At 42.7% G+C, this 23,576-nt stretch overlaps 2 protein-coding genes across 2 annotated transcripts in view; one reads left to right on the top strand and one right to left on the bottom strand.

Annotated features, from left to right (window-relative positions):
* Positions 1–13,720, bottom strand: part of Aco2 (aconitase 2) — a 48,309-nt gene extending 34,589 nt beyond the window's left edge. The window contains exon 1 of the mRNA XM_046429511.2: positions 13,570–13,720. Within this exon, the coding sequence (XP_046285467.1) occupies positions 13,570–13,605 (36 nt within the window). The 5' untranslated portion in view covers positions 13,606–13,720. The remainder of the gene's footprint in view (positions 1–13,569) is intronic.
* A 369-nt stretch (positions 13,721–14,089) lies between these two features.
* Phf5a (PHD finger protein 5A) lies at positions 14,090–23,366 on the top strand. Its single transcript, XM_046429514.2, has 4 exons — positions 14,090–14,212; positions 14,619–14,642; positions 15,384–15,550; positions 22,709–23,366. Exons 1-4 carry the CDS (start codon positions 14,161–14,163, stop codon positions 22,796–22,798), a joined length of 333 nt encoding a protein of 110 aa, XP_046285470.1. The 5' UTR covers positions 14,090–14,160; the 3' UTR covers positions 22,799–23,366.
* The last annotated feature ends 210 nt before the right edge of the window (positions 23,367–23,576 follow it).

Genomic DNA, 23,576 nt, shown 5'->3' with positions numbered 1-23,576 from the left:
CACCACATAAAAATAAAATAAAGATATTGTGTCCACCTATGACTTATTTAAAAAAAAAAAAAAAGAGAGAGAGAGAGATGAATGTTGAAGCCAAGTACAGCAGTAAACATCTGTAATGTCAACAATTCTAGAGGCTAGTGCAGAAGGATTACAAGTTTGAGGCCAACCTCAGCTACTTAGACCCTGTCTCAAAATAAAAAATATAAAGGGCTAACGATGTTGCTGGGCATGGTGGCACACACCTATAATCCCAAGAACTGGGGAGGCTGAAGGAGAAAGATTGCAAATTTGAAGTCAGCCTCAGCAACTTAGCAAGGCCCTCAACAACTTAATAAAACATTGTCTAAAAAAAACCAAATAGGGGTTGGGGATTTAGCTCAGTGGCAGAGCGCTTGCCTTGCTAAGCCCTGGGTTCAGTCCTCAGTCCTGGGGGAAAAAACAAATAAAACAAATAATCTTGGGATGTAGCTCAGTGGTACAGTGTCTCTGGGTTCAATCTCTAATGGGGGGAAATTTGTTGTTGTTTGGAAAAATTTTGAGAACAGAACTGGGGATATAGTTGAGTGACAGAGCACTCGCCTAGCAAGCTCAAAGGCCTGGGTTCCATTCCCAGCACCACAAAACAACAAAAGAAAGATGAATGCTCAAGTTTTCAGGGACAAGGTATTACAATACCTCTTCTTTTGAAATGATTCAGAAATAACAGTAAAAATACATAAGTTAAATAAGGCAAAAATGTTAGCTGCTGAATTTAGATGGAAGGTATCTAAGTTTATACCATTTTCAATTTTTCTTTATGTGTAAAAATTAATTTAAAAAAAGGAAAGGAAAAATGAATATCACTGAGGTTTGAGGCCTTAGTAACTGAAAGAATGGAGCTGCTTTAAAGTGAAATGGGGATGGTACACGAGGAGCAGTTTTTGAACAAGGTAAGACCAGGAGTTCCGTTATAGACACTGGCCTGATACCTATGTGCACATGTCAAGCAGGCAGCTGGGATTCTCACCCTTAGTCCCATCCTTCTAGAGCTCTGTTCATTAGATGGCTCATCAGGAATCAGATTATCAGAACCAACATGACCCTGTATTACCAATTTTTTTTTTTTTTAGTACTGAGACTGGACCCAGGGACACTACCACTGGGCCATATCCTCATTCCTTTTTATTTTCATTAATTTGAGGTCAGCCTCACCAACTTGATGAGTCCCTACCTACCTCAAAATGAAAAATGAACAGGGCTAGGGATGAAGCTCAGTGGTGAAACACCCTTTGGTTCAATCCTAAGTACTAAAATACATAAAACAAGACAGGAATAGTCCCTGCCCTTGAAGAGCTTACTGTATGGAGGAGAAAATAGACATCCAGTGAGTGATCACTCAAGGGCTTATGTAGCAACTATGCAAAAGGAGTGCAATAAAAGCCAAATTAAGCAGCTATGACAAGATGAAACTAGAGAATCTAAAAGTCAGGCGGTGGTGCGCTACTCAGAAAGCTGAGGCAGGAGGATTCCAAGTTCAAGGATAGCCTGGGCAACATAGGGAAATCCTATTTCAAAATAAAATTAAAAGGGCTGCAGATGTAGCTGTAGTAGAGCACTTGCCTAAGCATGTGTGAGGCCTCAGCTTTAATGAGGGGAGGGGGGTGGCTGAGAACTGAAACATAACTAGGAATTAGCCAGGCTAACAAAATGGGGCTTAAGAGAAGGAGTCCAGGAAACCTTGCAGACAGAGAACAGCATATGCAATGGCCCCGTGGCCTTTACAAGAAAGCAGCTGTACCTGCAAAAAGAGAAAACCAGCTTGGCTATAACGAGTGAGCACAATACAGGGGAAATGGCAGAAAAATAAGGCTAAAAAGATGAAAAGGAACCTGGTATCATGAAGGACCTTTTAGGTGTAGAAAAGCTACACCATGGCACCCTAACAACTTTGCGGCAGCTTATACAAGCCATAGTGGCTGAGGATGGGAGGCCTCTGAGGAGAGCTGGAGGCCCTTTCCAACTTGCCTCCATCTCTCCCAGAAGGCTGTTGGAAAACAGCTTCTCCTTGCTCCTGGGTCCTAATCGAGCACAGAGCTTTCTGGCCCTAGACTAGAGTTACTGAATGCTGAGCTGCAGTCCAGATCTGGCTCTCCACAGTGCCCTCATTAGTTCCTTTTGTCCTGGTGTCATCCTTTATGGTGTACAGGAAAAGAGCAGGCAACTGTGCTTATTCTTCCTTTCACTATGTAAGTTAACAGACTGAACATGGAAGCAGTCACTGTATCTTTACTGATCCAGTCCATCCATGGCTTTGTCTTATAATTGTGAGCTTGACAGTAAGGCATGTTAAATTTTTAATTTGATCCTAAAAGCAATGGGAAGCCAGGCGCAGTGGTGCATGCTGTAATCCCAGCAGCTCGGGAGGCTGAGGCAGGAGGATGGTGAGTTCAAAGCCAGCCTCAGCAGAAGTGAAGCACTAAGCAACTCAGTGAGACCCTGTCTCTAAACAAAATACAAAATACGGCTGGGGATGTGGCTCAGTGGTTGAGTGCCCCTGAGGTCAATCCCCAAATCTCCCCAAAATTAAAATAAAATAAAATAAAATATAGAGGGCTAGGGATGTGGTTCAGTGGTTAAGTGCCTTTGGGTTCAATCCCCAGTACCAAAAAAAAAAAAAAAAAAAACTAAACTAAAAGCAATGGCAAGACTAAAAGTTTAAGCAGGCTCATGCAAGATCAGACTTGTTTTTAAAACAAATCATCAGGGGCTGGGGGTGTAGCTCGGTGGTATAGTGCTTGCCTAGCATGTGTGGAGGCACTGGGTTTGATTCTCAGCATCGCATAAAAATAAATAAAATAAAAGTATTATGTCCATCTACAACTAAAAAATATTTTTATTTTTTTATTAAAGAGAGAGAGAGGGGAGAGAGAGATAATTTTTTAATATTTATTTTTCAGTTTCGGTGGACACAACATCTTTATTTTATTTTATGTGGTGCTGAGGATCGAACCCAGCACCCCGCGCATGCCAGGTGAGAGCGCTACCACTTGAGCCACATCCCCAGCCCTAAAATATATATATATATATATATTTTTTTTTGAGAGAGAGAGAGAGAGAGAGAAATAATTTTAATATTTATTTTTTAGTTTTCGCATGTGCGTGCGGCCCGGGTTCGATCCTCAGCACCACATACAAACAAAGATGTTGTGTCCGCCGAAAACTAAAAAATAAATATTAAAATTATTTCTCTCTCTCTCTCTAAAAAAAAAAAAAAAAAAAAAAAAGGGATTCTTAGAAAGAATATTAAAAGGGCTGAGGATGTGGCTCAAGCGGTAGCGCGCTGGCCTGGCATGTGCGGGGCACTGGGTTCGATCCTCAGAACCACATAGAGATAAAATAGAGGTATTGTGTCCACTGAAAACTAACAAATAAATATTTTTTTTTAAAAAATTCTCTCTCTCTTAAAAAAAAAAAAAGGAAAGAAAGAATATTTTAAAAATCATCAGCCAGGTATGGTGGCACACACCTATAATCCCAGCTACTCAGGAGACCGAGACAGGAGAATCACAAGTTAAAGGCCAGACTCAGCAGTTCAGAGGTACTCTGCCTCAAAATAAAAAACAAAAATGGCTGGGAGTACATCTTAGTAGTAAAGTTCAATCCCCAATACCAACACAAACAGCTGAATGTGATGGTGCATACCTATAATCCCAGCAGCTCAGGAGGCTGAGGCAGGAGGATTGCAAGGTCAAGGCCAGCCTTAGCAACTAAGGCCCCTTAGGGAGACCCTGTCTCAAAATAAAAAACAGCTGCAATGTGACTCAGTGGTTAAGCATCCTTGGGTTCAATCTCTAGTACAAAAAAAAAAAAAAAAAAAGATTGAAATGTTAACTCTATAATAAAGCAATCCGCAGTGCAAAAAGAAACAAACAGGGCTGGGGTTGTGGCTCAGTGGTAGAGCTCTTGCCTTGCACACATGGGGCACTGGGTTCCATCCTCAGCACCACACAAATAAATAAAATAAAGATGTTGTGTCCATCTACAGCTAAAACATTTTTAAAAATCACATTTTAAAAAAATCATTGTTGCTGCTCTATAGATAATGCATTCCAGAACAGCAAAAATATTATTAGAGGTTGATTGTGGCCTCTCATGTGACCTTTTTCCTAGCAGAACATCTGTATTTTAACATTAGAGCCCTATTATTTACCAAGCAATGTGACACAGATAATAAGAATGATACAGTGCCTATCTTAACTTACCTTAATCTGGCCAAGAGCAGCATATAAAATGCAAAAAACCCACAGAAACCTTTGCAAAGGAAACATACACACAAGGAAAGAGTGAAGCACAGGGAATAAGGAACCCTGCCCGGATGCTGGGGCAATGCCTTCACAGAGCAGGGATTGCCCGCACAGGGTGCAGAGGATAAACAGGTATTTACAAGGTAGTCAAAGATGACAGGCAGTACCTTAAAAGACACAGGACTAGGGATGTAGCTCAGGGTAGGGCCCTTGCCTAGCATGATCAAGGCCCTGGGTTCCATCCCCAGCACCACAAAAAAACAACAAAAAGACACAGAATCTTCAAGTTAGGTGTGCAGAAGCTACAAATCATTCAAAATAGTAGGAAGTAAGAGACAAAAGTAGGAAATGGTGGGAGGTCGGGCCTGAAACCCAACAGGGCCCAGGAGGGTGCAGCTTACTATCCTAAATCCTCAACTATAACCTGGGCTTTCCAAGAGGCAATGTAGCGTAGAGGACAGAGCTTCCATCTAGCTTCAAAACCCACATCTACCATTCACTAGCTATGTGACCTCCAGCAGGTTTTAACTAAGTTTCTCATTTAGAAAAAAGGAGGGGCTGTAGCTGTAATTCAGTGAAAGCACACTTGCCTCACACGGTGAGCACTGGGTTCGATCCTCAACACCACATAATAAATAAAGAAAGAAAGAAAAAGGGGCTGGGGTTGTGGCTCAGCGGTAGAGTGCTCGCCTAGCACATGCGAGACCCTCGGTTGGATCCTCGGCACCACATAAAAATAAATAAATAGAATAAAGGTACTATGTCCAAATACAACTAAAAAATAAATATTTTTTTTTAAAAAAGAAAGAAAAAGGAAGTAATCTCTGTAGTATTTTATGAGGAATGAAATGACATAAATTTTATTCTGAGTGTTACTATGAAGTATGAAATAACAACAGGAATGGGCTCCCAAAGAAGAGCAATTATTATGTAAAATGCTACAAGCAGATACTTTTTAAAAATAACACTACGGGTTCTTTCCTTCATTATAAATAGTAGCACACGAAGAAAAATTTACACATAAAACACCCAGTTTTATAGACTACCTAAAGCCCATCCAGGGACACCCCTCACCACGTCCCCTCAACTAGACTCCCTGGTGCCAGGTACCCAGGGAGCACTTAACATTCAGTGACTCCAAGTGGCACCAACTACTAATGCATAGTGCACCTACCCTCCCACAACACCTGGCTTGATGGCAGAATTCTGTCTATTCTGTCACGACTGGCTTAGGCCAGCAATGCCTGTTAGGGAGCCATGTGGACACCAGCATATACAGCAAGCTAAGGAGCGAAAGATGGCTGAGCTGCCAAAATAGGCTGGGCTCCTAGAGGAGGCCAGTTCTCTTGAGACAACTGCTTCAGTAGATACTGAGAAATCACCAAGCATCTGTCAAGAGTACATTGTGAAATGCTTCAAAACAAGTGACAACTTACAGAAATGGCACATGTTCTGGGCTGGGGTTGTGGCTCAGCGGTAGAGCGCTCACCTCGCACGGGCTGGAACCTGGGTTCAATCCTCAGCACCACATAAAAATAAATGAATAAAATAAAGGTATTGTGTCCAACTACAACTAAAAAATAAATTAAAAAAGAAAAAAATGGCACATGTTCTAGATCTGAAGGGTCTCCCTAGAATCTCAGTTCCCCTAGCTGTGGGACTTCAGACAAGATTCTTGATCTAAATTTCAATTTCCTCTTCTGTGACATGGAAGCAAAATGGCAGAGACTTTGTGAGGATTAGAAACATATGGCTTGGGCTGGGGATGTGGCTCAAGTGGTAGAGCGCTCGCCTGGCAGGCGTGCGGCCTGGGTTCGATCCTCAGCACCACATACAAACAAAGATGTTGTGTCCACCGAAAACTAAAAAATAAATATTAAAATTCTCAAAAAAAAAAAAAAAAAAAAAGAAAAAGAAAGAAACATATGGCTTATAACTGCAGAGAAAAAAGTCTAGGATGATCAGTGGTTGCCTCTGGGAACTGGGATGAAGAGAAGGAAGAGGACATTTATGAACACACTGCATTGTGTATGTAAGGAAAAAACATGCAAAAAGCATAGAGCTTGGTAGCTGGGCTCCTGACAGGCATGGCTAAATGTGAGCTGCTGTTACCCACCCGTCCTCCTGGGAGAATGAGCTGCTGCTTATGAACATACTGCCTGCCTGTGCACTAGAGAAAGGCTTACAGGCTTTTTTCCCCACTATGCCTTCACTTCTCCCTTTCCACCCCAAATCACAGCCCCAGAACAGATACCAAGTGCCAACCTGGCACATCTTGGAATTGAAAAGGAACTGTCCACCATTCAATACCAACCTTCTGTACCAACCTCTGCACCATTTTTAATGGTGGGGAACTTTCTACCCTATGAGGCAGCCCACTTCACCAAGATGACTTCAGGGACTCAAAAGATGTCAGACCCCTGATTCTTCTAACTATGACTCTCAGCAGCCTAACCGCCCAGTCTTTCCTGGCAGGGAAGCCTCAGATGGGCTCCACAAGAATGCATGTCAATCAACACCCTTCTGAGGAGTGGCATCTTCCCACATGGCTGCAAACTTATCACAATTTCCTCCCATCCCCAGTAGGCAATGCCTGGCACCTCTTCTAAGAATTCCAAGCTAAACAATTCCCTCCCACCAGCAGGCAATCAGCTAGTTTGGTTGCTATGCAACTGGCAGGAACAAAAGTGGTACTGTCCTCTTCACAGGTTTGGCAAGGGGACAAAGAGCCATGTCTCCCCCCAAGTCATACCCTCTAAATGGGTGCCAAAGATGGTAGGGGGTTCCTTAAAGGAACAGGATGATAGATTCACTCATCTGCCTAATTCTCTTTCGCTGCTGGCTTTAGCAGCAGAGACTACAGCCAGCACATAGTGAACTGCTTACAAATCCTGAACCATGCTATGCTACAAAGGGCGGGCAGCAGCTCAGTACCAATACCCTTGAGAAGGGCATCCTCTGTGAGTTCCACAGGGCATCCTCTGTGAGTTGGATCAAGGAATAAAGCTGCCTCTGTGGGACCTGAACTCTGCCTCACTGGTATTTGGGGCAGGAGGCAACCACATCCCCAAAGATACACACCCAAATGGATCCAGGGCCAACTGAACTGTGTCCCTTATACTGAGCCTGCTCTACAGAGATCTGGCTTTTACTCCTTCCCCCAAAGGGAATGCTCTGGGGAAACAGTTTGGCTGAGTGGTAAAAAGTCTGGACTTTGCAGCCCAGCACAACTGCATTCAAAATCGGACTCTGCTGTACACTGTGACCTCAGATGAGCTCTTTAACCTCTATGGGCCTTGGTTTCATCATTATGAAAACAAGTCTGTTTTCATAAGGCTATTGTAAAGGATAAAGGATGCAACATTTGTAAAACAAGACCTAGTTCTGTGACTGGTGAAAGGGCCTGAACTCAATATGGGGCAGCTAATGTGGTTCCCGTTTCCCCAGGGCCTGGAACAGCAATTCATACACCAACCACAGCAGCAGGCAGACTAAACATCAACCACCACCATCCATGTGCCAGACAGAGCTGAGTCTGTATTCAGGCACCCCCAGCACATGTGCCCACCTCCTCCTGGCTTCAGTTATTTAAATGATTCTCCTTCACTTGGCATAGGAGTCTCACATGCAGGGAGAGACTAAGCCAGCTCTGTAGCTCCCTCAGTCAACGTAGTCACAAAACAATGAATGCTTGTAAATAATGGTAATAAGTGCACGCCTATAATCCTAGGGATTTAGGAGGCTGTCAGAAGTATGGCAAGTTTGAGGCCAGCCTCAGCAATTTAGCAAGGCCCTGTCTCAAAATAAAAAAATTAAAAAAAAAAAAAGTGAAAAAAGGCTGGGAATGCAGCTCAGTGGTAAAGTGCCTCTGGGTTAAATTTCCAGAATGCCCCCCGACCCCCACCCCCCAAAACCCCAGCAGATTCATTTCTACTTTGTTTCCCAATTCTATCTTAGAGCAGTACCAAAAAGCTTTTCCTAAACAACGTGTTTGTTGAACCAAGGAATACTTTACCACTGAGTTATATCCCTAGCCCTTTTCGGGGGAGGAGAGGGAACACTGGAGATTGAACCCAGGGGCACTTTATCGCTAAGCCACATCCATAGGCCTTTTATATTTATTTTTATTTTGAGACAGAATCTTACTAAGTTGTTTAGGGCCTTGCTAAATTGCTGAGGCTGGCCTCAAACTTGAAATCTTCCTGCTTCAGGTTCCTGAGCTGCTGGGATTAAAGGTATGCCCCACCGCGCCCAACACTTTTTCTTTTGAGACAGGGTCTCCTTAAATTCCCCAGGCTAGCCTTGAACTAACTTATGATCCTCCTTCCTCAGTCTCCCAAGTCACTAGGAATACAGGTGTGCAACAGCCCTGCCCTTTTTTTTTTTTTTGGTACTGATTTTAACCCAGGGGTGCTTTACAACTGAGCTTATCTGTAGTCCTTTTTGAGACTGGGTCTCATTAAGTTGCAAAGGTCCTCCCTAAATTACTGAGGTTGGCCTCAAACTTGTAATCCTCCTGTCTCAACCTTTCAAATTGCTGGGATTATAGGCATGTGCCTGCTTCCTCTCTTAACCCTCTATGGTCCATCATCCATATAGCAGCCTGAATGATTTTTCTGAAGCATAAATCAGATCATGTTACTCCCTACCTTAAAACTTTCCTGTGGATTTTCACTACATTTGAAGCAAAACCCAATTTCCATATGGAAACCTGCATGAGCCTAACTTCCTGCTCAGATCCTCCCATTCCTAAAGACACCTCAACCACACTGATTTGCCTTATTCTTAACACACCGAGTTATTCTGGTTGTGTGTTCACCTATCTCAGGTACTTTGTATATGCTGCTCCTTCTAATTGAAACTTCTTCTCCCAAAATGCTGAATGGCTGCCTTCTTACCATGTAAACCTCAGTTCAAATGTCACCTTTACTGGCACTGCCCTGTTTCCTCTGGCATCTACTCTAACAACTGGCCAACTGGCTAGTTGTTGTTTTCCTTTTTATATAGTACTGGGGATTGAACCCAGTCTCAGTGCATGCCAGGCTAACACTCTACCACTGGGCCACATCCCTGACCTTTTTATTTTCAAGACAGAGTCTCACTAAGTTTTTCATGATGGCCACAAACTTGCAATTCTCCTGCCTCAGCTCCCTAATAGCTGGATTATAGGAGTGCACCACTGAGCCTGGCTCTTCCTTAATGCCCCAACCCCCACCCCATTTGGTACTGAGGAGTAAACCCAGTCCTTACTATTTGAAACAGGGTCTCACAAAGTTGTTCAGGTTGGCCTGGAACTTGTAATCCTCCTGCCTGCGCCTCTTGAGTCACTGGGATTTCAGGCGTGCATCATAGCACCAGGCTCTATTTTATCTTCCCTATAGCACTCTGTAGCTACAATTTTCTTGTTTTCTACTTGGTTATTTTCTGTCTCCCCTCAACCTCTGGAGTAATTTGGGCTATAGGCATGTGTCACCTTGCCCAAATTATCCCCCCTCTTTAGTCCCTGCATTCCAATGGTATAGGGCAGTTCTAGGCATTTTAGGAGCAATTTGTTCCAAGGCAATGGTGTGCTGCCCTAGTCCCAGGAAGTAGTCATTCCTTTTACCCAGGTTTGAGACTATAGGTTTGTTTACTAATTCATTCATTCATTTACTCAATTCAAATCAATATTTGATCCCAGGAAGGCATCCAAGTGAACATACAACCAGAATAACCTGTTTAAAATTCAAAGCAAGATCACTAAAAAAAAAAAAAAAGCGCAGCTCTTCATAGAAAACTTCTACCAAAGAAGTCAGACTTCTTTGTCATGAATTATTTATCCTAGATTTACATGCAAGAAGCTACATGACCTTCCCAAGGTCATGAGAACCCAAACTCCAGTACCTCAAGGCAAAACCAAAGACCTGAGAAATTATCTGAAGTACCCAACCCCACCAAGCAGTGGCCCAAACCTGCAATCCCAGTGGCTGGGGAGGCTGAAGCAAGAGGACTTAGAATTCAAAGCAAGCCTCAGCAACTCAGCAAGATCCTGTCTCTACATAAAATATAAAAAAGGTCTGGAGATGTGGCTCAGTGGTGAAGCACCTCTGGGTTTAATCCCTGGTACAAAAAAAAAAAAAAAAAAGTTGAAGTGCCCAACCCCTCTTATCCATATGATATGCATAAAAAAATAAATACTGAAAACCAGAGAATAAACATGACTTTTCAAAGAATCACACTTTGCATTTTCCCCAGTTTCTAATCGTTCTACCTGGTAACAGGTACTGTCAAACAACAGTGTATGTACAATTTAGCACTGTTCTCAAGTTTACGATAATAATAATCAATAATGCCTTGGTCCAAGGCTGAGTCTTGATGCCAAAGGAAGTTACAGCTGCTGGCCCTCAGGCTTTCAAATCAGCAATGGCAGATCCAAATCACATCTGCCAATACCAGTGATATGGCCCTATGCAAAATTTATCTAATTTAATAAGTATATCACACTTAAAAGGTGCTAGGCAAGGTTCTAAATACTCTGCAACTATTACGTGACTAAAACAGAGGTACTATTATTATGATATCATACAGATGAGCAAACAGGCTCAGAAAGGTTAAGTACCTTGCTCTGAGTCACAGTTACTCAGTATTAAAGCCAGGATTCAAACTTTGGAGGGTCTGATGCCAGAATCCATGCCATTAACCATTCTATTTTTTCTTCACTAATCCTTTTTCATCCATAAAGCAGGGCTAATAGTATGCATTATCCCAGAGTCATGCGCTATTACTGGCACTCAGTAATGTAGATGTTAGCTACTCATAGTGGTAGTAGTAAGAGCCATCATTCTATCATCTATCATCACCTTTGGTCCAGCCAAAAGCAAAAGAAAAATCTTTTGGCTAAGAAAGATTTCTGAGACCCTCTGCAGTACGATACATTAGAATACAGTAGACACTTGCATGAGATCAGGGATTGTCTTTGCTTACCAGTGTTTCCAGGGCAAGCAGTGGGTGCTCAGGAAATATGTGGAAGAATGGGAATAAAATGACTCCATCATTGAGTTCTGCAGAAAAGACTACTAAGGTGATAATTACCACTTCTCAAATATCTGAAATATTTCTGAGTATCTAAGCAAAGAGGTAAATGTAAGAGGTTCTCAATAGACAAGTGCTAGCTGTCATTATGTTTCTACTGGGACGCAGTGCGGTATAATGCAAAGAGCATAATGCTGTTCATCCATCTCCGCTGAATGAACATACAAGGAGACCTGGATTTTTTTTAATATTTATTTTTTAGTTGTAGGTGGACGCAATATATTTTATTTTCATGTGGTGCTGAGGATCGAATCGAACCCAGTGCCTCACACATGCTAGGCAAGCGCTCTACCTCTGAACCACAACCAAAGCCCGAGACCTGGATTTTAATCCTGATTCTGCTACTGGAAATCACCCAGGCTCTCAAAGTCTTGGATTTTCCATCTGTAAAACAGGATGAACTACATGATTGTAAATACATTCCACTTACTCATCATTTTGTGGCAATGCAAGTACACAGTTATCATCTGTTTAAATATTATCCTCGGGGCTGGGGATGTGGCTCAAGCGGTAGTGCGCTCGCCTGGCAGGCGTGCGGCCCGGGTTCGATCCTCAGCACCACATACAAACAAAGATGTTGTGTCTGCCGAAAACTAAAAAATAAATATTAAAAAAAAAATTCTCTCTCTTTAAAATAAATAAGTAAATAAATAAATATTATCCTCAGCTGATAATGGACTCAGGAAGTTACATGCTGAAGGTCAAGGAGCAAAAGCATGAAGTACAGTCCAGATCTCTTTCCATACCACCCTAATATTCATACTTTCCAATATCCTTTTCAATTCAAAATGTTGACATTATGTCTTTCTTCCAAGCTCAATAAGTTATTTACCTGTCACATAATTTTGCCTAATTTCATTAAATCACATGACAGCAGAATCAGGAAAAAAACAAATATTTTCACATCATTAACTTACAGAATCAAAAAACCTAAAGAGATAATTAAGTGCAAATCTTTTACCTTTGCTCAGAATTGGGACCAGAAATATTTTCAGATAAATTATTTTACTTTTTGGCTTAAATTTAAATAATATGAAAAATCACTTCAAATAACAATGCTTTCTGAGGGTATAGCACATAACTATTAATTCTATAATCAAAGTTATGCCACTTGATCCAAAGAAAATTCAAAATTAATCTTAAGAGGTTGACAAGGAATGTCTACAGGTAACTTTTTATTTTTATTAAGAAAACACACATTTGACATTGAAGTTTTGAATATAACACCTTCCGGGAGTTGTCAAGTTAGGAGTAAAAACCCATCTGACAGTTACAGTCAACTTTCTATATGGCTCATAACAGGAGAGTCAAGGTCAAACTGCTAAGTCTCCTTACTCTCCCACCTAGTACTTGAAAAGCAACTAATTGTGAGCTCAAAATAGTCCATTCTGTACTCTTACAAATATAAATGACCCCACCCTGGCTCATAAAATTCAGAGGGCAGGCTGACACAAAGAAGGAGAACAGAGGGGCAGGAGGGTCAATGCTCAGGTCACAACATAAGGGTGACAGTCTTTGAGAGCCAGAACTTTCACCGACTTTCTGGTAGTTTTATCATCTATCAATGGGAAAAATCATCTCACATCTATCTCACCAGACGATTATATGAATCAAATGATATTAGTAGGTATTAAAATCAGTTTTGGAATCTGGTACAACGGTGAGAAACATTACTATTTACTACGTCAGGGTAAACGAAGAACACTCTCCAATTCCTGACTCCGCAAGGTCCTCAAAAGACAGTATAAAGAACTAGCTTCTCCTGCCTCCAGGCCAAATGGCAATTGTGGATGCCCCTGGCTTGCAAGCATCTGTTGTTGAGAGATGAAGGCTTCAGGCACTTGGCCTACAGGGCTCAACAACCACCGCGCCCCCCAGTCACCTTGTCCTCACCTTGAGGAACAGAAAGACACCCTAAGGGAGAGGGAAGTGCGGTCCTCAGAAAGGAAAAAGAGGTGCCTCCACTCTTCATCAAGCCATCACAGCTTATAGCCACATTTTCCCCGGGGCGGGGACATGGTCAGGGAGCTGACGGTGCCGGGGACGCCTTGACCTAGGGCAACGAGAAGCGGGCACGGCTCTGGGCCCACAACAGCGACGGGTACACGGGAAGTCGGCCCCAGGTTCGGCCCGCCTTGCCTTGCCTCGCCCATCGCCACAGGCACAGGAGGAGGCACCCCGCCCCCGTGAACCCAGAGAGCCCGAGCTCGCTCACCTGCAGCCGGGTCACCAGCAGGCTGTAAGGCGCCATTTTGTGCACTGACAAAGATGAGGTCGCGTAAAAGTGACGTGCCACACAGCTTATTTAAAGCCGTGGTGGGGGCGTGGCTTCGAGAGCGCTACGTCACGGGGAAGGCGAGGCCTCCATACCGGCTCCATTGCCCTGAGAAGGCAGTAGGAGGAGCTCACGTGTTAGGAATCGACGCGTGAGAGGGGAAAAAAAGCTGAATAAAAACACTAGCCCAAGCATGCGCCAAGGCCTGGGTTCAATGCCCAGTTTAAAAAAAAAAAAAACACAGAAGCAAAGATGTCAGTGCGGCAAAGACGGCTTATCCGAAAGTCTATACCTTCCAAATCCGGGAGAGTGTTTTGTTGTTGTTGTTTTTTAAGAGTTCTACGCATCTGCGGAGACCTAGTTACCCTCAGATGAAGGAAAATCGCGCGACAGCTAGCGCGATTTGGCTCAGAGCGTAAACGCTGATAGAAGCCTCGAAGACCAATCACCGCGACGTGGAGGCAGGAACCCTCTGGGTTAGAGGTTGGACGGAAGTTCCCGAGGCTTCCGGTAGTTTGCTTGGAGGGAGTTATGGCTAAACATCATCCGGATTTGATCTTCTGCCGCAAACAAGCTGGTGTTGGTGAGGCGGGCCTTGCCCACTGCTTGTGTGGGTGGGGTGATATTAGGCTCTTCGAGTCTAGGAATTCTTGATTCCTCTTTAGGGTCTTTTCTTGGAGTCGCCACGTTTCGCGCGTCTTGGTCTCTGGGTATTGTAGGAGCGCGCGGGTTTGTGGTAAAAGGGGCTGACGGCCAGGGCCTCCGCCGCAAGTCTGAAGAAACTGCCGCAGATTGCCCGGGGCCTGGGAGGAGCTTCGGGAGGTTGCTTTGGCTGTGGGTTTGGCTCAGATTGAGATTCACGAGAATAAGATGCCCTTCCCATGAGTCTCACTGCCGCCTTTGCGCCTATCGCGACCTCGAGGATGTGCTTCCCCGCTTTGTCAAAACTTTAATACTAATTGTACCCTGTCTCTTCTTTGGTCTTACAGCCATCGGGAGACTGTGTGAAAAATGTGAGTGGAACACACCCTCAACACCCCATTCCTCCCACTCAGTTTCTGTGGAGCCAACATACGGGCATTTCCAGAGGTGCCACAAAGAAAGCTTGGAGTAGACGTGCCAGGGAGGAGGATGGAAACACGTGTGTGGGGCTGCACTAAAGCCGCCTTCTATCGCCCCACTCTGACGTGCACATTTTAAACACTGTATTTAAGCTTTAAGGAAGTCTCACGTTTGATCAGGAAGAATGGGCAAACTACCATTATCCTTTCCAGCCCACATGCCCGTGTGCGCACACAGGTTTTTACCAGCAATTATCAATGCTTACAATCTCCTAAGTGCAATTCCAAGACCTTTATATATGTTAACTGGTTATTTTTTTCCTTTGTGTCCAGGAGATATAGAAAAAAACTTGTATAAGCCAAGTTTTGCCATGCAAAAGTAGAGGAGGGCCCTAAAGTCACTGTAAAAGAGATATCCTGGGCAGCGGTGGCACACACCAGTTATCTCAATTACCTGGGAGGCTGAGGCAGGAGAATGGCAAATTTGAGTCCAGCCTGGACTTAGAGAAACCTTGTCTCAAAAAGGACTAGGGATAATAGTTTAGTGGTAAAATATCCCTGGGTTCAATCCCCAGTTCCCCACCCCCCTAAAAAAAAAAAATTAGGACTGGGGATGTACCTAAGTGGTAGAGTGCCCCTGGGTTCACAACCCATACTTACTAGTGAACATGACACATTCTTTTTTCCTTACAGGTGACGGCAAATGTGTGATCTGTGACTCCTATGTGCGCCCCTGCACTCTGGTGCGAATATGTGATGAATGTAACTATGGTTCTTACCAGGGGCGCTGTGTGATCTGTGGAGGCCCAGGAGTCTCTGATGCCTATTATTGTAAAGAATGCACCATCCAGGAGAAGGATGTGAGTGAATACAAAGCTTTCTATCTGACCTTTCCTCCCATTATTTTGTAACACTTTGCCATCCATGGCAATTTCCTCCTGTCTGTAGAAATTACTGTGTTCAGCAAATCACCGAAGTTATAATTTCTCAAAGTTCTTTGGGCCAAGCTGGGTGTAGTCAATAAAAGGCTGTTATTTTGTATCAAGGGCAAAAATGCAAGACAAGCAAATCTTTGTCAATACCAGCTGTTTGGAGCACCCTCTCTGTTGCTTTGATGTCTCTCTATGATTGTTCTTATTCAGAAACAACATTCTGAATTTGTAAGTTCTAACACACAATGCATGTTTTTTTTTTTGTTTTTTGTTTTTAAGTGGTACTGGGGTTTGAACCCACCAGGGACATTCTAACACTGAGCTACATCCCTACTCCTTTTTACTTTTTATTTTGAGGCAGGGTCTCATTTAAGTTGCCCAGGCTGGCCTCACATTTGTGTTTGAGAGCCTCCTGAGTCTCTGGGAGTATTGCTCTACCACCACACTAATCTAGAACACCTTTATTTAATACTGCAAAAGTGATTGTTGGTCTTGCAAATTTTTGTCCCTTAATATTATATGGTGCCAGTGCCTAATTCTTAATTATTGTCATTCAGCTCCCTGAGACAGAGACAAAAAAAACAGCACCTGTAGATCATTGCCCAAAGTCAAGTTTTACCCTTGTTCTTTAGTACTGGCAGCCAGGTTCTAGGTGAGGAGTGGTGGAACCACAGATCAGCTTGCTTTTTTCTTCGTGTGTGTGTGTGTGTGAGTGTGTGAGATTCGTAGACAGACACAATATTTATTTCTTTCTTTCTTTATTTTATGTGGTGCTGCGAATTTTGATCCTCAGTGCCTCACATATGCTAGGAAGCACTCTACCATTGAGCCACAGCTGCAGGCCCCCAGCTTGCTTTCTTTTTACAAGAAAATGTAAGGAAGTATGATATAATCTTACTAGGCTAATAGTACACTGTTACTGATCTAGGACCTACTAATCTAGGATAAGATAAAATATGTTAACTCTTCATATTTCTGTGAGCAAAGATGAGGTAGTTTGTACCTTTTATCTTCATATTCCTCACAATAACTTTGTTAAATAAGGACGGTTAGTATTATCCCATCTTTACGTCTCTCTCCTACTAATAAATGACAAAATTAGGCTGTGACAACACCTCGTGGTGTTCCCATCATACCATGTTGTCCATTCAGATATTGTGCCCATGTTGAGGAGAAACAACCCAACAACCTCAGTTGTGTATGTGTTTGGATCCTGCCTACTGCTAGGAAGTGCAAGATACTGGGCCAGAAAGAACTATTTCTTACACCATTTAATCTGTTATTTAGGAAATATAAAATGTCATAGATTAAGTAACAAACGTAATTTTAGTTGGTGATTTGAATATTTTCCTCTCCTAAATTGGTTTACCTTTGACTATCATATTATACTTGACTTCCAACAATGGTGGATCAGTTCCACCAACTAGATTATACTCCATTATGGGCAGTACCTTGGATCTTGTGTGTGCCTCCTTTTTTCAGGCCTTGGTACAGGTCTGACTTGTAATGCAAAAATGGTGCACATTTTTGGTGCTGTCCCTATAAATTACCCCTAGTCCCCCTACAGGTTGTTTGGTACACAGCAGATGTAATTACTTACAGTCAATAAGTGGTGAAGAGAAGGTACAAAACTACTGAACCACATCCCCAGCCCATTTTACTTTATTTTTTTTGATTTGAAACAGGGTCTCACTAAGTTGCTTTAGGTCCTTGCTAAGTTGCTGAGTCTGGCTTTCCTCTTGGCAATCTTCCACCTCAGCCTCCTGAGCTGCTGGGAATACAGGTGTGTGCTCCCACACCCAGCATAAACTCCATTTAGTGACACTTTCTTGAACTTGTGTGGTTATAGATAGAGTTTTTATCTGGCTTAAGTTTGCAACCAGAGAATGTTTAATAAATGTTAATTGCTGTCTGACTCTTCTGCATGTGGTGTGTGACCTGATACCTTTGGATCCTTATGCCTCATTGGTCTCTAAGAATTATTCTAGACATCACTTCCTCTACTTCACATTATACAGGAATGACCTGAGGATATTTGAGATGGCATTTAGCTCACATTTACTCAGCACTAGTTTCCAAGGAACACAGAGCAGTCCGGTGACATGATCCAGTCTCTCGTTCTTACAGATCATCATGTAGATTAAGTACCCAAGACTTTTTCCTATGCAGAAATCTTCCTACAACAAAAGCCACCATCACTATTGTTACCCGCTTCCTGCAGCTTTCATAATTTATAACGGCTGGTAAGATAAGCTGGGTGTCCTCATTATAATTTTTCAATGCCCAAAAATAACCAGGAGTCCAGGGATGGATGACATCTGTGGACATTGTCACCCAAGGACTAATTTGTAGTTTATTACATTTCAGCAAATTAATCCCCTTAACTCTTGCTATTTATTTATTTATTTTGGTGATGCTCTGGATTGAATCCAGGAGCACTGTACCCCTGAGCTCTATTCCCAGTCAAGTCCTGGGTTTTTTATTGCTATTTCAGGGTTATTTTTGCTAGGGTGGAGACACACCTATAATGCCAGCAGCTTAGTGAGGTCCTAAGCAATTTAGTGAGACCTTGTCTCAAAATTACAAAAATAAAATAAAAATGGCTGGATACTCAGATCAGTGGTAAAGCATTCCTGGGTTCAGAATCAGTACCATCACAGTACCAACAACAAAAAGATTTTTTTACACAAAACTAGTGGGAGGGTAGGGTTAGGTTGAACCATTATGAAATTGCTGATTTTTGTTTTGGCAATTTCTTATTTATTAAGGAATGAAGTATGCCAGGTATTGTTGTAAACATTTTTCGAATCATCGAATCCATTTAATTCTCCGAGGTAGGTTCTACCCTTATACTCAAGTGTGACTAAACTGAGACTCAAGAAGGTTAAATAACTTATCAAAAGTCAGGTGGCCTAGCTCCAGGGCCTGCTGCCTTCACCAAGTGGGATGCAGCTGTGCAGACTGGAGGATATATCCTCTCATCATCTGGTCCCTCCCAGGAATCTCTAAGGCTCTCTTCAGTTTCTTAACATTGACCTGGTCTAGTCCCTAGTTCTATACTTGAGGAATATGAATCTAAAAGAAAGGACTACCACAGTGCACAAATCTAGGTTATCCTTGTACCACAAAATTTCACAGCACCTTTAAAAGAAAGTAGAGCACTGCCCCATTTGATATCAAACATTCACCCTTTTTTGGGGCTGGGGATGTGGCTCAAGCGGTGGCACGCTCGCCTGGCATGTATGTGGCCCGGGTTCAATCCTCAGCACCACATATAAAGATGTTGTGTCCGCTGAAAACTAAAAAATAAATATTTAAAAAAAAAAATTCACCCTTTTTATTTTTTATTTTGAGACAGGGTCTCATTAATTTCCTTAGGACCTAAGTTGATGATGAAGCTGGCTTTGAACTTGTGATCTTCCTGCCTCAGATTCTTATGCTGCTAGGATTATAGGCATGCAACCTAGCCATCTATTTTTTTTTTCCTTAAATGGACATAATACCTTTATTTTATTAATTTATTTTTATGTGCCTCATACATGGGTGGCAAGTGCTCCATCTCTGAGCCAGAACCCCAGGCCCCCCCCCCAGCCCTTTTTTATATTTTTTTTTAACAGACAGGATCTCACTGAGTTGCCTAAGGTCTCACTAAATGCTGATACTGGCTTTGAACTTAAAATCCTCCTGCCTCAGCCTCCCAAGTGCCCTGGGACAACATCTGTTTTAATTCTTACTTTGTTAAAAGGATTTTAAACACAGAGTAAAGCCAGGTGCAGTATCACACACCTGTAATCCCAGCAACCCAGGAGGCAGAGGCGGGAGGATCGAAAGTTCAGAGCCAGCCTTAGTAATTTAACAAGGACCTAAGCAACTTAGTGAGACTCCGTAAGGCGCCAAGCAAGGTGGTACACGCCTGTAATCCCAGCAACTCAGGAGGATTGTGAGTTCAAAGCCAGCTTCAGCAAAAGTGAGGCACTAAACAATTCAGACCCTGTCTCTAAATAAGATTCATAAAAGGGCTGGAGTTCTGGCTCAGGGGTTGAATGCCTCTGAGTTCAATCCCTGGTACCAAGAAATAAAAAAGTTGGGGATATGGCTTGGTGGTTAAAATCCCCTGGGTTCAATCCCCAGTACTCCCCCCCCAGCCCCCCCACACACACACACACAAAAACAGATTGAATACATAGCTCAACTGGTGAGCCATTGGTGGGGCTAGTTCCCTCATACACCAGGCACCACAGGTGGGAGCACTCCGTGTAATACAGAGTACATGTTTTCTGGAAAATCATGCAATGTTGGCTTTGTATGTTCTCAGACAAAAATTTCTGTGTTGATATTAGGCCCCCCGAAAGAAACTGAGTTAGAAATTGGAGGACTAAGGTGATTAATTCATTTTATAGTCTAATATGACAGGAATCCAACTCCTTTGATGTGGGTGTCTTAAAATCAACAGACCTTTAAGGTTTTTTCCAGTTACAGCTTCTCCAGCTGTCTTCCCTGCATCCCAGATCAAGTGATGGAGTCACTCCTGCCCCATGGGGCTTCCTGGAAGCTTCACTGAAACCTTTTCAGCTCTCAGAATGGCCAAGGGAGCAGCACGTCATTACAAATCAGAACAAACTCAACACCACCTTTAGCACAGGACCTCTGCAAAACCATGTATTTGTTCAGATGAAGTGATTTAGCTTTGGGTGCAGCTCAGTGGTAGAGCACTTACAAAGCATGTGCTGGGGGTGCGGGGATCGGTGTTTGGATTAAATCAAGTGAATTAACAAGACACTTTGTGAAACCCTCCTAAAGCCTTTAGGTTTTTCCCTTTGGTGGTATCCTCTCCATTCTGGGATAATCCAGGAGAACTAGAGCACTTGACTGAAGTTAATTGTTTTTGGTTTTGTTTTTAAGTTGTAGATGGACACTATGCCTTTCTTTTTTTATATTTTTATGTGGTGTTAAAGATCAAAACCAGTGCCTCACACATGCTATGCAAGCACTATACCTCTGAGCTACAACCCTATCCCTGATTGTTTTTAATCCCTCAGTTGAACAAAATTCTTTGGACATATGAGTTCAGATTCTGGTTAGGCACATGGTATACACGTAATCCTTGCTACTCAATAGCCTGAGGACGGAAGATTCCAAATTTGAGATCAACCTGAGCACAAAATAAAAGGGAGGACTGGACGTGGTAGTACATGCCTGTAATCCCAATAGCTTAGGAGGCTCAATCACAAGAATCGTAAGATCAAAGCCAGCTCAGTGAAAGTGATGCTCTAAGCAATTCATTCAGACTCTGTCTCTAAATACAAAATATGGCTGGGAACGTAGTAGCTCAGTGGTCGAGTGCCCCTGAGTTCAGTCCTTGGTACCCCCAAAAACTAATAACAAGAAAGGACTGCGGTGCTTTGGCTCAGTGGTAGAGCACTCACCTGGCACGTGCGAGGCAAATAAAGATTTAAAGAAAAAAAGGACTGGGAACGTAGCTCAGTGATAAAGCACTTGCTTAGTTTGTGTGAGGGCCTGGGTTCAGTTTCCTATTGCCAAAAATATGTTTTCAGGCCAGAAGCAGTGGTATATGCCTGCAATCCCAGCAATTCAGGAGGCTGAGACAGGAGGATTGCAAGTCAAGAACAGTCTCAGCAACTTAGCGAGGTTCTAAGCAATTTAGCAAGACCATGTCTCAATATAAAAATAAAATGGGCTGGGGATGTAGTAGTAAAGCACTGCTAAATTTAATCCTCAGTCACCCACCCATCCCGCCCACCCCACCCCCCAAAAAAAGTTTCAGGTTCTACCTGCACTGTGTCATACCAGCAACAGAATTGAGCTGTTGAACCCAGGGATGCTGTACTACTGAACTACATCCCTTGAGATAGGTTCTAGATGAGTTGTTAAGGTTGGCTTCAAAAGTTGTGATCCTTCTGCCTCAGCCTTATGAGTCACTGGAATTATAGGCATGTGCTGCCACACCCTGTTAAATCAAATATTCTTAAATATAATTGCAGTCACTGAATAGAGAGTGGGCAGGCTCCGGAGGACTTTCTGGATATCTAGATATTCAGTAAATATAACCTGCACTGAGCTACATCCCTAGTGACGAGAGTTTTTTGTTGTTGTTGTTTTGTTTTTGTTTTTGTTTTTTAGTTATATATGGACACAATATCTTTATTTTGTTTATTTGTATGTTTTATGTGGTGCTGAGGATCGAACCTAGGGTCTCTCACATGCGAGGTGAGCGCTCTACCACTGAGCCACAACCCCAGCCCCCTGAGACAAGGTTTCACTGAGTTATTTAGGGTCTCCCTAAATTGCTAAGGCTGGCTTGGATCCTTCAGCCTTAGCCTCCCAAGTTACAAGGATTATAGGTGCACCAACTTGTAAATTCTTAATAGATCAAATAGGATAATGGGGGGGCTGGGATTGTGGCTCCGAGGTAGAGCACTTGCCTAGTATGTGTGAGGTAGTGGGTTCGATTCTCAGCACCACATAAAGGTCGAGGGGCTGGGGATGTGGCTCAAGCGGTAGCGTGCTCACCTGGCATGCACAGGGCGCTGGGTTTGATCCTCAGCACCACATAAAAATAAAGATGTTGTGTCCACCGAAAACTAAATATTAAAAAATTCTCTCTTTAAAAAAAAAATTAAATTCTGCTTTTAAAAAATAAAATAAAGGTCCATCAGCAACTAAAAAAAAAATTAAATAGGATAATTGGAAAGATGAATAACTAACTAAACCATTAACCTAAAATTTATAAAATGATCATTGAAAACTCAAGTGATAGAGAAGAAACACTTCCCTTTGGTGCTAATTAATCTGAACCTCCCATTTAAGGAGCTAGGGTTGCTTGTACACATTTGCAAATCCTTTCATTGTTGTTTCTTAACTTTTGAGGGGCTGAGATATGAGAATCAAACCCAGGGCCTTGCAGATGCTAAGCAAGCAGTCTAACTACTGAGCACACCCCCAAACCTGTTATGGTCTTCAAATACTAGGGCAAAAGATTAACTTTTATTCCTCTGTACTGAATTATATCTTCAGTTCCTCTTGATTCAGATTCTGACTTACCAGTTTCTCTATTCTGTTTTCCAGAGAGATGGTTGCCCAAAGATTGTCAATTTGGGGAGCTCTAAGACAGATCTCTTCTATGAACGCAAAAAATATGGCTTTAAAAAGAGGTGATCAGTGGGTGGCCCCTGCCTCCCCCATCAAGCTGCTGCAGCTGCCAAGAAAGACGCCTACTATCACCAGCAGAAAGGGAGCAGAGCCCAGCATGTCACCAAAACCACCTGCTAGTGTGTTGGCCCCTTGCCACCCTTTCCTCCCCTCACCCAGACAAGGGTGGGGATGGAAAAGGATTCTTCATAGTGCACTGACAGACAGTCCAAGAAAAACTAATTGGTTATTTAATGGTTTTTCTTGAATTTGAGAAGCAAAACTCTGTTCTCTAAATTGATTTGTCTTCTCTACACCAAGAGCTGAACAGGAATATCCTTGCAGTCAGCTGTCAAAGGAGCTGACTATGAATCTGCCCCCCAGTAAAAAGCTTGTTCTTGCAGCAGCTTTGATGGCAGTTGTCCTGATGACCCTTCAGTGTGTGGCAGTGAGCTATCAGAACAATAAATGTGATGTGAGCATTTAATCTTGTAACGCTTACCAGGTGGTGCTGGTTTCATGTTAGTTTTCTTCTGAGAAATTGGAAACCCTTTCTGTCGATGTTGTTAATAAAGTCAGTGTTTATTTTCTGGTAGTCAGTCACTGTCCCCCTTTAGCCTAACTCTAGGAATTTATTGTAGACCCCCATGAACTGATGACTCAATCTAGAGGTAGTGGGGTTTCATAATATATTTTGTCCTCTTTTTATTACTAGGATGAATTCAGAACCACCCATGCCTTTCATTCTAAGTCATTTTTAGAAATTATTTTTTCCTTCCTATCCTACTTTATTTATTTGTTTGTT

This window comes from Marmota monax, unplaced genomic scaffold (genome assembly GCF_021218885.2).
Source record: "Marmota monax isolate L192 unplaced genomic scaffold, Marmota_monax_Labrador192_F-V1.1 WCK01_AAM20220418_F8-fsc00051, whole genome shotgun sequence".
In the NCBI taxonomy this organism is placed as follows: domain Eukaryota; kingdom Metazoa; phylum Chordata; class Mammalia; order Rodentia; family Sciuridae; genus Marmota; species Marmota monax.
This window is presented reverse-complemented; position numbering and strand designations above follow the sequence as displayed.